The 13,218-nt window shown below is 40.6% G+C and overlaps 1 protein-coding gene across 2 annotated transcripts in view; it reads right to left on the reverse strand.

Moving 5' to 3' along the window:
• Nucleotides 1-2,049: 2,049 nt before the first annotated feature.
• The window catches only part of LOC125310676 (gamma-secretase activating protein), a 73,924-nt gene continuing 62,755 nt past the window's right edge, over nt 2,050-13,218 (reverse strand). For both annotated transcript variants that reach the window (XM_048268314.1, XM_048268313.1), the window contains 4 exons: nt 8,667-8,728; nt 5,870-5,974; nt 3,536-3,632; nt 2,050-2,526 (listed from right to left, as the gene is read on the reverse strand). In XM_048268314.1, coding sequence (XP_048124271.1) covers nt 2,426-2,526; nt 3,536-3,632; nt 5,870-5,974; nt 8,667-8,728 — 365 coding nt within the window. In that variant the 3' untranslated portion in view covers nt 2,050-2,425. The remainder of the gene's footprint in view (nt 2,527-3,535; nt 3,633-5,869; nt 5,975-8,666; nt 8,729-13,218) is intronic.

The following is a 13,218-nucleotide window of genomic DNA, read 5'->3' on the forward strand; positions in this document are numbered from 1 at the left end:
CAGCAGGCAGGCAAGCAGATGGTACGCAGTGATGTAGATCCAGCAGTTCAATAATCCAAAGGGAAAGGGGTATTCCAAAAGGTGTTTTAAATAGGGGTGTGACTTTCGAAACCGACGTATCGAATCAGTGTCGAGGCTTCGAAGCACAAGTGTTTCGAAACACTGCTTCAAAGCGTGGTTCAAAAAAAAGCCATGTCATGTGACCACTGCTTCAAACATTGTTCAAAATCCCCATGTCATGTGACCAAAGTTAAGTGAACCCGGTGCATTTCACGTGGTGTCGGCGTTGCCAGCGTGCAATTACTTTAAAGACTACATCTCCAATACGAAGCATTTGACAGATTTGTTTCACCCTAAACAGCTCTGAGGTGTCGGAATTGTTTCAAAGCTTCGGAACAATTCGGCACAATTGCTTCAAACGTTTCAGTGTTTCATAAAGCCTCGCTTTGCCCATCCCTAGTTTTAAATGAAATGTTCTAAATGTTCAACTCTAAAACTTCGAAAAGGTCAAGCGTTTAAAGCATAAAGCATCAAGATTCAAACTATCAAGATACAAGCTTACAAGCTACAAGCTGTAAAAAACTATTTGTGTCCAGTATCTTCCATTGTCTAAGACTGACTAAACCACATGGAAGACGCCATCTTGAAGTGAACAGGTGACCAGGTGACCTAAGACCATGTCAAAATAAAAGCTCCATACAGAAGCTAATGAATCTCAAGCAAGTCTCAAGTCTTTCAGTTCAATGGGTTTTAAATTCAAATTGGCTCCTACAGCCTAGTCTACCCTACCCAAGATTATTTATTACCTGGTTTGGTCCAACAAATATTTAGACTTATCTTATTTAGACTTATTATAAGTCTACTATGAAGTGTCCATTAGGCCTATGAAATCTTCAGAAATGTCTGATAACTTCAGGCACAAAGATATAAAGAAAGTAAGAAAGATCACTCATGTAGATTACTGAGGAAGAGAGGAGGGTCAGGCTGAAGCATGTTGCAAAACAGCGCAAGTGGGCCCCTTCACACTTAGGCTCAAGTCAAAAAGAAGAAATAAAGGTATTTTTTTGTAAAAATGAGTCATTTTGCAGTATGTTTTCTTTATAAATCTCTGGTTTTAGGCAACTTCATACTCCATGGAAGCTATGCACTATTGGCAACAATGTCACTCGCGCTTGTTTTGCTATGAAGCGCCCATTTCCCTCTTCGCGCACCCTTCTCACCTTTTTCACCCCTGACCCGTTTTCATGCCTGATTACGCCACTGACCAAAAGAAACCTGGTCAGAAGTCTATGGCGAGTTGTTCATATACTATTTTAAGAGCGCATTGTCCAACAGTCATATTGGCGGGTGCACAACGCACCATCCTTCTATCATCCATGAATGCAAATGTAACACCATCTAGGCTATCCGTCCATGCAAAACATTACAAATTGCATAATTACAATGGGAAACATAGTTAGAATAAATATCTTACAAAATACTGTACATCTTGTGATGAGTAGTTATTCACCATCATTTGCAAATTGGTAATGACGGTTAAAAGTGATTAGGGGAGAGGCGAGAGACACGTATGGAGCACAGCTGGACTGTCACAAGATATAAGCAACTCCTCTGCAGGATAAATGTTGTTTTATTCAGTCATTTGAGCAATATTTGGGTAAGTGTTAAAGCTTTTTCCAGCCTATGTTTTCGATGGTAACCCATTGTCAGTCAATAGTGAAAGTAACTTACCGTGTATAACTGTCTTGTCTTTGATTGACACCACAGTGAAGTTAGTTTCACTTTGCCAATGAGTTCAAATAATAGACGAGTGCAAATGCGTGAAGGCTATGCTATGCTAGGTTTAAATACCTTCAAATGCGTCGCTGACTATCAAAATACCAATGCATTATTTGACGTCGCACTTTGTACCGTTAAAGGGAATGACAGATGTCATTCTCATTGGTTCAAATTATGAGAGAGTATGTGTTTGTGGGGAGGTGTGTGTGTGTGTGTGATTAGGGTGTGGTTAGAAGGTGATGTGTGTGTGATGGTAATAATGCAACCCAATAGAATGGTAGAACTGTTTATTAGATGAAAGCTCAAGAAGCATGTAAACATTAGAAACACACACAGGTCCCTTTTGCAGTCGCAGAACACCCCACACACACAAATACGCAACACAGATTCCTGTTTCAACACCGTGTGTGTGTGTGTCTGTCTATGTGTGTGTGTGATTCATGGAATGTCTTTACATATGTTGGGCAACTTAGATCCTTAGAATCCACTCGGCATCTCCGAGCAGATCTGTGTGTGTGTGCGTGTGTCTGTCTATGTGTGTGTGTGATTCATGGAATGTCTTTACATACTGTATGTTGGGCAACTTAGATCTTTAGAATCCACTCAGCATCTCAGAGCAGATCTGTGTGTGTGTGTGTGTGTCTCGTCACTTGTCCTCCAAGCCCAGCTGAATGAGAGTTTGCTTCAGTGCTGTTTCCTCCACAAACCGGGCATCAATGTTCTCCTGCTCCTCAAAGGGATTCAGAGCTAAAACACACACACACACAAACACACACACACATAACATTACACATGCACCAATACACATAGAAAAACACAACCCCACACACATTAATATTAATATTACAATAGGTATATAGGCCTCAATCATACACATGGATAATGTGACTCCCATAAATCACAAGGCTACACACACACTTGCTTAAAGACACGTCCAGTCCAAAATCCCTACTGAAAACACAAGTTTTGGACAAACCTACAGAGGGTTCAAAAACGCATACAGGGTCTGTTCGAAACGTTAAAAACTGCTGCCTTTTAAGATATCTAACTGGGGAGTGAGGCTTTGTAAAGTCTTGGTTCGAAACCGAAAAAAAAACTAATTCTGCTGCCTTTTAAGATATCTTAATATCTTATTCCCAAAATTCCCAAATAACGGTCATTTTGAAGGCAACATCATGCTCCCTCCTACCCATAATGCGCAACGTCTGGAAACAGCTGTGAAAGGTAAACAAACATGGTGGGATGACATCGGTAATGGCTGCTGAATCTGTTTAAAAATGTCATTTGTGTGATCTTATTTTGCTTACATTTGTAGATTACAGATTAGAAATAAACAATTTACTATCTGATTATGCCATTGTTGTAACCATTAATAGCATCTGGTCTGATATATCTGCGGCCGTAAAACTAATTTATACCGATTAGCCTGCTAGCTTAACGTAAGCTAATTTAGTTTAATGTCAGGCCTTTGCTTGCGATCATGCAGTGTTAACCAAAGATTCTAGAGTGCTCCGCTCATTTTTAAAAGATGCATTTAATCCAAAGTCATGTCTAGTGAGACAGCTCTCTATGTAAGGAGGGAGGCAGTAGGCAGCTGTCTCCCGTTTCGAACACACCCAGAGTGGAGCTCAGACAGGATTCTAGAGTTTTGCACACCCACCTTTCATCACAAGCACACACACACCTCTTTCTCCTCCAGGCTACACACACACACACACACCTCTTTCTCCTCCAGGCTACACACACACACACCCACCTTTCTCCTCCAGGCTGGAGAGCACTTTGGTCAGATAAGAGAGCGGCAGGAAGTCCGGCCAGAGGGACGAGTGTTCATGGTCATCGAACGGCAAACCCTGAGAACACACACACCAACATCCTAACGAAAGCCCTGAGAACGCACCACAAACGTCTAGCGTAAGCCCTGGGGAACACACACACACACACAACAGCACACACACACACACACACATCAACAGCACACACACATCAACAACACACACACACATCAACAACACACACACACATCAACAACACACAACGCACAACACACACATCAACAAGGCTTGTGGTGTCCCGTGAAACCCTGAGGGACGCGCCACACATCAACGGCGCACTACTACGCATCAACAGGCACACGCACATCAAACAACGCAACACAAACACATCAGCAACACACACACACATCAACAACACATTACCTAACGCGAAAACTGAGAGAACACACACACATACTCTAACAACACACACACAGCCCAATAAATGTAGCACACACACATCAACAGCACACACACATCAACAATAATAACACACAGACAACAAAGCTTGTGGGTCATCTAACGCAGAAAACACTGAGAACACAATAATACCATCAACAACACCTGAGAACACACACACAAGGCTTGTGGTCATAACGAAAACCCTGAGAACACACACACACATCAACAACACACACACACCAACAGCACACACATCAACAACACACACACACATCAACAACACACACACATACAACAGCACACACACATCAACAACACACACATCAACAGTACTTGTGGTCATCTAACAGTACTAAACACTCACCAAACACACACACATCAAATGTAACACACACACGCACCACTAACAATAATAATAATAATACAACAACAAGGCTTGTGGTCAAACAACGAAACAGTGAGAACACACACATCAACATCACACACACACATCAACAACACACACACACACACACACATCAACAAGTAAGCTTACAGGGTCATCTAAGAACCAAAAACCCTGAGAACACACACACCAACAACAATAATACATCGAACAACAATAATATTGTCAACAAAACAATAAATAATACCTCAACAGCAATAATAATAATATCAACAAAGTTTGTGGTCGCTTCCAACGAAAACCCTGGAGAACACACAATAATATCACACAAGGCTAATGGTCATCAACACAAACACTGAGAACACACACACAATAATACCCCAACAGCAATACCACATCAACAACACACACACACCAACAGCACACACATCAACAAAATACACATATCAACAACACATGTACATTATCATCAAGTGTTTGTAATGGCCTAACGAAAACCCTGGAAGAACAACAAACACACACATCAACAACAATAATAACACACACATATATCAACAACACACAATAATAATATCAACAAATACACACACACCAACAGTAATACAATATCAACAAGTCATTAGTCACACAATAATACATCAACAAATAATAATAATATCAACAAATACACACACACACACACACATCATCAAGGCTTGTGGTCATCTAACGCAAAACCCTGAGAACAAACACACACATCAACAACACACACACACACACACAACACACACACACACATACATCAACACACACACACACATCAACAACACACACACATCAACAAAGCTTGTGGTCATCTAACGCAAAACCCTGAGAACACACACACACACATCAACAGCACACACACATCAACAACACACACACACATCAACAAAGCTTGTGGTCATCTAACGCAAAACCCTGAGAACACACACACACACACACATCAACAACACACACACACACACATCAACAGCACACATCAACAACACACACACACACATCAACAACACACACATCAACAAAGCTTGTGGTCATCTAACGCAAAACCCTGAGAACACACACATCAACACATCAACAGCACACACACACACACATCAACAACACACACACATCAACAGCACACACATCAACAACACACACACACACACACACACACACACATATCAACACACACACACACACATCAAAACAACAACACACATCAACAAAGCAATAATAATAATATCAACAACACACAACACACACACAATAACGTCAACAAGACTTGTGGTCATCTAACGTGCGAAAACCCTGAGAACAACCAGCATTATCGGCAAACACACACACACGTCATTACCGTCACCAACACACAAAGCATCAACAACACACATTAATCAACAACACACACACAACAGCACACACTTAATTAACATTAACACATTAACAACACATAACACATACCCAGTTTGTGGTCGTTCTGTGTTCTCACCGTGCTTTTGTCTCGGTTCTGCAACCGGTTCCTGACGTACTCTCTGGAGATGCAGGCGGAACTCACAGGATGATCCCACAGGTGACACACACGCTGCAGCATGGCCTACACACACACACACACAGGATGATCCCACAGGTGACACACACGCTGCAGCATGGCCTGGAGGTTAGTGTGACTTCAGAGTGTTGAGTGTAGTGTGATTAGCGTGTTTGGGACTTCAGAGTGTTGAGTGTAGTGTGATTAGCGTGTTTGGGACTTCAGAGTGTTGAGTGTAGTGTGATTAGTGTGTTTGGGACTTCAGAGTGTTGAGTGTAGTGTGATTAGTGTGTTTGGGACTTCAGAGTGTTGAGTGTAATGTGGGGGTGGAGAGGATAAAATCACATATATAATGAAATAGTGAAATACAAACTCCGGGATCGCTAACTACTTTGTTGGTGCTTCGTTTTATGTGTAGGGACCCTGAGCAAGCTACTGGCGAGGTTTGGTGCTGTTTTGAACAATATTACTGGTTAAAAATGCTATTTGGGAAGCGTTTAGCTCACCGCCCTTAGCTAATCCACTGTTTGCAATTTGGGGCTATAGCGTACAGGGGCAAGCTCTGTAGTGGTTGATCAACAAAAATTACTGTCTCCACGGCTTATTTTATGTGTTTTAATGCAGAAAAACACCCTTGGGTCAATTTTCGCCGGAATTACACTTTAATACCGTCCTCAATAAAAACAGTATTTCCGAAAAAGTCCAATCAGGTTTTAGATCAAAACACAGCACAGAAACGGCCCTAGTAAAATAGTTAATGATCTCAGACTTGCTATTGACTTAAATAAACTCTCAATCTTTATTCTCCTAGATCTGAGTGCAGCATTCGACATCATTGATGATAACGTTTTAATTCACCGCCTTGCAAAGTGGATTGGTCTCTCTGATAATGTTCTAAACTGGTTTCAAACCTATATTACTGGCAGAGAGATTTATGTCAGTCTAGTGCAGTCGTTCTCAAAGTGTGGGACGGGGCCCCCTAGTCGGGAATAGAGACATGACAGGTGGGGCGCGATGAACAGGAGGAAATTAGTTTTTTTGTGCCCATCTTTAATAATGCCTTTCTTTTTGACAAGGAAGATCATAGGTTCAAAACAAAACAATTGCACACAAACATACAAGTAATAAACAGACCGACATATGAATTCAAATAACATCTGATCCAGCGGACCGGGACGGGAAATGTAACATGGAACCAAAAAAAAAAAAAAAATACCGTTCCCATTTTGGGTTGATGGGATCAAGTGGGAACGTCCCAAACCACTGGTCTAGGGGGTCATGTGTCTGTAAAACATGACTTGTTTCTTCGGTGTGGCCCTGCTACATAAGGTCTTGGTCCCCGTTCTTTTCCCCTGTATATGTTTCAAGCTAGGAAACATCACAAGTCAGAATAATGTAAACTTCCACCGCTATGCAGATGATACCCAACTATATATTTCTGTGGAGCCAACAAACCCAGATGGCCTTTGCTTCCTTATCACTTGCTTAACCTCCATTAATCAGTGGATGAGCAACCATTTTTTAAAGCTAAATGACAATAAGATAAATGGTACTTTTGGTTGGACCAAAATCAAAGCTTGCTGACAATCGCTCTTTTGTAACTTTAGGATCAAAAGTAACAAGTCTATGTGTCATCTTAGATAGAGTTAAGCTTCAAGCCCCATATCAGTAAAGTTACCCAGACAGCTCATTTCCACCTGAGAAACATTGCCAAAGTGCTGCCTTTTTTAAGAGGATTAATCCATGCCTTTATCACTAGCAGGTTAGTCTACTGCAATGCAGCACTTTACTGGTCTCCCAAAAAAAGATCTAAAGAAATTGGAACTCATACAGGAACTTCTGCCAGGGCTCTCTTTTTTAACTAAGACCAAGAAGAGAGAAACACATCACCCCTGTGATAGCTGAACTGCACTTTGGTTCCCTCATAGAATTGATTTTGCTAAGTTCTGTTAATTTTTTTACAAAGCTCTTTGAATGGTATAGCACCTTCATCTCAAGCCATCGGCTTGTCCCCTGCACCCAAAAATTCAGACTAGCCAGTCATGTGCTACCAACAGCTTTTTCAATGGTGGTCGCATCGGCATAGCTAGCCATGCAAATAAATCACTGTTTTACAACCGCAACTTAGGCTCAATGTATTCCTACACACTTCATTGGTAGACTCGGGAGGGTCTTGACATTTAAAAACGAGACATTGAGAACTTTGAAAAGCACTGGTAGGTTTCATTTACAAGACGATGCATCCAGACAGTATCTTCAATAAGTTTAGCTGCTTGCAGCCATCTTGAATTTAGTCACTATGTTCCTTAGAAATTACCCAGTAAGAATGAATAGAGGATAGGAATAGATCAGGTGGAAATGCATGGATTCCAGTTGCCATACTGGAAGAAACTGAATACATGCATTTCCACTGAATTATTTTGGAATCTGATCCCTTTGTTGTAAAACTGTATTACTGTTATTATAACTATTATTACTATTATTGTTATTACTATTATTGTTGTTATTATTATACTTATTATTATACTTATTATTATTATTATTATTATTATTACTACTCCAGTTTCCACACAGATGGCAAAATACTCGCAAACTACGGACAAAAACCTTGAGTTTGTGAGTGTTTATATGTATACCCCAATTTAAAAAGTGTAACTGTGAATGCGAGTTTCTGTGTGTAAGTGTGTGCTACTGTGTATGCGAGTGTGTGTGTCTGAGTTTGTGTGTGTGCATATGCAAGTTTGTGTGTGTGTGTTACCTCAGGCAGTCTCTTCAGTATGCTGAACTTGAGCGCCTCATTCACATTGCTGTTGTCCAGATCTACAGAGTCAGAGCATGAGAAGAGAGAGAGGGAGAGAAGAGAGAGATAGAGAGAGAGAAGAGAGAGAGGAGAGAGAAGAGAGAGAGAGAAAGGGTGAGAGAGATAAAGCTAACACACACACACACATTCACATGTTAATTGTAATAGTCAAGTCAAGTCAAGTCAAGTTTATTTATATAGCACATTTCATACACAGAGGTCATTCAATGTGCTTTACATAAACAAAACCAAACGATAATAACAAATAAAAGCATAGAAGGGCAATATAGTCAAAGAATAGTTAAAAGGTAAAGATCATAATAAAAAAGAAAACATAAAAAAACACAAGGTAAAAAAATCCAAAAAAAACAAAAAGAATAATTAGTAAGCAAAAACAAAGGCAAAAGTAGTAAAAAAAAGTAAAAAAGACAAAGTAGGAATAATTATCGAGGCAGATTCAGAATTTGTAACTCGCACAGTTAGCAGAAAGCCGCCTGAGAACAGTTTGGTCTTTAAGTCTAGATTTAAAACTGGCTACAGTTGGGCCTTTTTAATGTCATCCGAAAAGTTGGTTCCACAGTTGAGCCGCATAGCAGCTAAAAGCTGCTTCACCATGTTTAGTTCTAACTGTAGGTTTTACTAGCAGGTTTTTTTCACCCTGGGACCTGAGAGGACGAGTTGGGTGTGTACTGCTGAAGCATGTCTGACAAGTATTTAGGTCCTGCTCCATTTACTGATTTTATAAACAAAGCAATAGTGCTTTTTTTAAAGTCAATTCTGTGACTTTACTGGAAGCACAGTGCAAGGGACCCTAAGAATTGAGTAATGTGGTCAGTTCTTTTAGTTTTTGTTAGAGTCCTAGCTGCTGCATTTTGTATCACCCTGAAGCTGTTTAATAGTCTTTTTTTTTAGGAAGGCTGTGAACAGTCCATTGCAGTAATCAACCCTGCTGGAGATAAATGCATGAATGAGTTTTTCTAAGTCATGTTTTGACATCAGCCCCTCTGAGTTTGACAATATTTTTGAGGTGGTAAAAAGCTGATTTAGTTATCGCTTTCATGTGGCTGTTGAAATTTAGATCACTGTCAATTAATACACACCGTTGTTTTTAACAGTATCCTTTGCCTTCAACCCTTTTTGTGTCAAGGAGAGTGGCAACCCTAAGTCTTTTCCTCATTTTTACCAAATATAATTACTTCAGTTTTTTTCTTTGTTCAGCTGAAGAAAAATTTTGAGACATCCAGGTGTTGATTTGTTCTATACACTGACACATAGATTCAAGAGGACCATAGTTGTTTGGTGATAGAGCTAAGTAAATTTGTGTGTCATCTGCATAGCTATGATATGAAATCAAATTATTTTGAATGATTTGTCCAAGTGGGAGCATATAGAGGTTGAATAATAGTGGCCCCAAGATCGACCCTGGGGAACACCACAAGTCAAGGACGTTGGTGTTGAGGAATAGTTTCCGATGGCAACAAAGAAGCTCCTTTCTTGTAGATATGATTTTAGCCAGCTGATAACTATGCCTGTAAATCCAACCCAGTGTTCTAGTCTGTGTAGTAAAATATTGTGATCTAACAGTGTCAAATGCTGCACTAAGGTCCAGTAGCACTAGGACTGATGTTTTACCTGAATCTGTGTTGAGGCGTATGTCATTGGAAACTTTAATGAGAGCTGTTTCAGTGCTGTGATTTGCCCAAAACCAGACTGAAAGTAATCAAAATACCCCATTTGATGTTAGGAAGGTGGTTAATTGATTAAAAGACTACTTTTTTCAATAATTTTGCCAATAAAAGGTAGATTGGATATGGGCCTGTAATTGTTTAGCATGGAGGCATCCAGGTTATTCTTCTTGAGAAGTGGCTTTACAACAGCTGTTTTCAGTGACTTAGGAAAAGTGCCAGACAGCAATGATACATTTACAATTTGAAGGACATCCCGCTATGAGGTGAAAAACAGTTTTGAAGAAATTGGTAGGCAGAGTGTCTAAGACACATGTGGAAGGGCTGAGATTCTGTACCGTTTTTTCAAGTGTTTCAGTAGTCTATCAAGCTGAACTCTGACATCAAGTTTAGTTTCCCTCTGTTTGTTGCTGGAAGTTCAGGTTGTTGAATTTGTAATTGAGCAGATATGTTGAGTCTGATTTTGTCAATTTTACCTTTAAAAAAAAAGATGAAAACTCATTGCATTTTTATTAGTTGAGAGAAGTTCAGGGTGCTAATTGTGAGGGGGATTTGTTAACTTATCAACAGTTGAAAATAGAATCTGAGTGTTATTTGAACTTCTATTGATAATGTTAGAAAAGAAAGACTGTCTTGTTTTGCATATTTCAGAGTTATATGTCGCGGAGCATCTCTTTATGGATTTCATAGTGGATCTGAAGTTTGTATTTCGCCATTTTCTTTCAGTCTTCCTACACTCTCTTTTAGAAGTTTAACTGCTGGATTTTGCCTCCATGGTGCTTTCTGTTTGTCCTTAACTTTCTTGAATTGTAATGGAGCAATGTCATCCATAATGTTTGCCATCCATAATGTGTGCCATAATACACACGCTAACTAACACACACACACACACACAGCATTCACATGTTAATTGTAATACACACACTAACCGTAACACACACACACACACACACAGCATTCACATGTTAATTGTAATACACACACTAACCGTAACACACACACACACACAGCATTCACATGTTAATTGTAATACACACACTAACCGTAACACACACACACACACACATTCACACGCTAACTGTAATACACACACACACATAGAATTCACACGCTAACCCCAACACACACACACACACAGCATTCTACTTCTGCATTCTGTGCAACTTCCACAAATATTCTCAGTATCACTTAAGAGTCATCACAGAGTGTGTGTGTGTTTGAGTGTGTGAGTGAGTGTGTGTGTGTGTGTGTGTGTGCGTGTGCGCATGTTACTAAACTTACTGCTGACTGACAAGATTCACATCCCCACTCTTTGCACAGCATGTCCATCTATCGCACGCACACACGCACACACGCACACACACATGCGCACGCACGCACACACACACAGACACACACACGCACACACCTATAAACTTACAAACAGGCATGTGCTCACATTCACAAACACTTACAAACACATGTGCATGCACTCATTCACACACTTTCAGGCACGCACACACACTAATAACGGCTGTTCGGCCCATAAGATCATAACCAGTAAATGGATGAGAAAGTGTGTGTGTGTGTGTGTGTGTGTGTGTGTGGTGCTGGATGAGAGGCATAGGTCTCAAACGCTCCCCAGGACAAGCTGGACGAGAGATGTGTGTGTGTTGTGATGTGTGTGTGTTGTGTGTGTCTTAATCTAATATGATGTGTATAGTATGGTGTGACATTAAAGTGTAACTACGGAGTAAAAACAATCTAGGGTTATTTACGGTAGTTAACAACTTCAAACTTCCTGGTCCGGTATCATCAAATCAGCGGGCGCGTTCGATCATGCAGCACTGCGCAGATCTGGCTGAATCTTCCAATACAAACATGCCTCACGTGTAGCCAGCACTGCACATATCAAACATGCCTCACGTGTAGCCAGCACTGCACATATCAAACATGCCTCACGTGTAGCCAGCACTACACATATCAAATATGCCTCACGTGTAGCCAGCACTGCATAGCACTGCACATATCAAACATGCCTCACGTGTAGCCAGCACTGCACATATCAAACATGCCTCACGTGTAGCCAGCACTGCACATATCAAATATGCCTCACATGTAGCCAGCACTGCACATATCAAATATGCCTCACGTGTAGCCAGCACTGCACATATCAAACATGCCTCACGTGTAGCCAGCACTGCACATATCAAACATGCCTCACGTGTAGCCAGATCTGTGCAGCGCTGAGTCCATCGAACGCTCCCGCTGATTTGACGATACCAGACCAGGAAGTCATGGAATTTGCTTCCTACAGATACAGGTCTTGTTATAACCTCTCTGTACACTTTTAAAGTTTAAAATACTTCGGTTTGTCTGTAGAAACCCTCACCACACTACCACAGAAGTGTAGTTATATGTTGAGCATTGTTAGGGGTATAAAAAAGTGACGTGGCACCCTGCCCAGTTAGCATCACTGTAAGCCCATTCAGTGGTAATGCAAAGTTAGCATCACTGTAAGCCCATTCAGTGGTAATGCAAATAAACGCTCTAGCTCAAAATGTCACCAATTAACATAATTTTGCCCTTTATCAAGTTTGAGGTTGTTAATTAGTGTAAATAGACACTAGGTTGTTTTTAGCAGATGGCACCACCCTGGAGAAAAGTTCTATTCGTTATCCCTTCCATGCTTCACCTTCATTATATCATTATGCTTAAAGAGGAACTCCGGCCAAAATTGGGTGTTTTTCTGCATTAAAACACATCAAATAAGCCATGGAGACAGACACACACACACACACACACACACACACACACACACACACACACACACACACACTCACAGT

The sequence above is a fragment of the Alosa alosa genome, chromosome 17, assembly GCF_017589495.1.
Source record: "Alosa alosa isolate M-15738 ecotype Scorff River chromosome 17, AALO_Geno_1.1, whole genome shotgun sequence".
In the NCBI taxonomy this organism is placed as follows: domain Eukaryota; kingdom Metazoa; phylum Chordata; class Actinopteri; order Clupeiformes; family Clupeidae; genus Alosa; species Alosa alosa.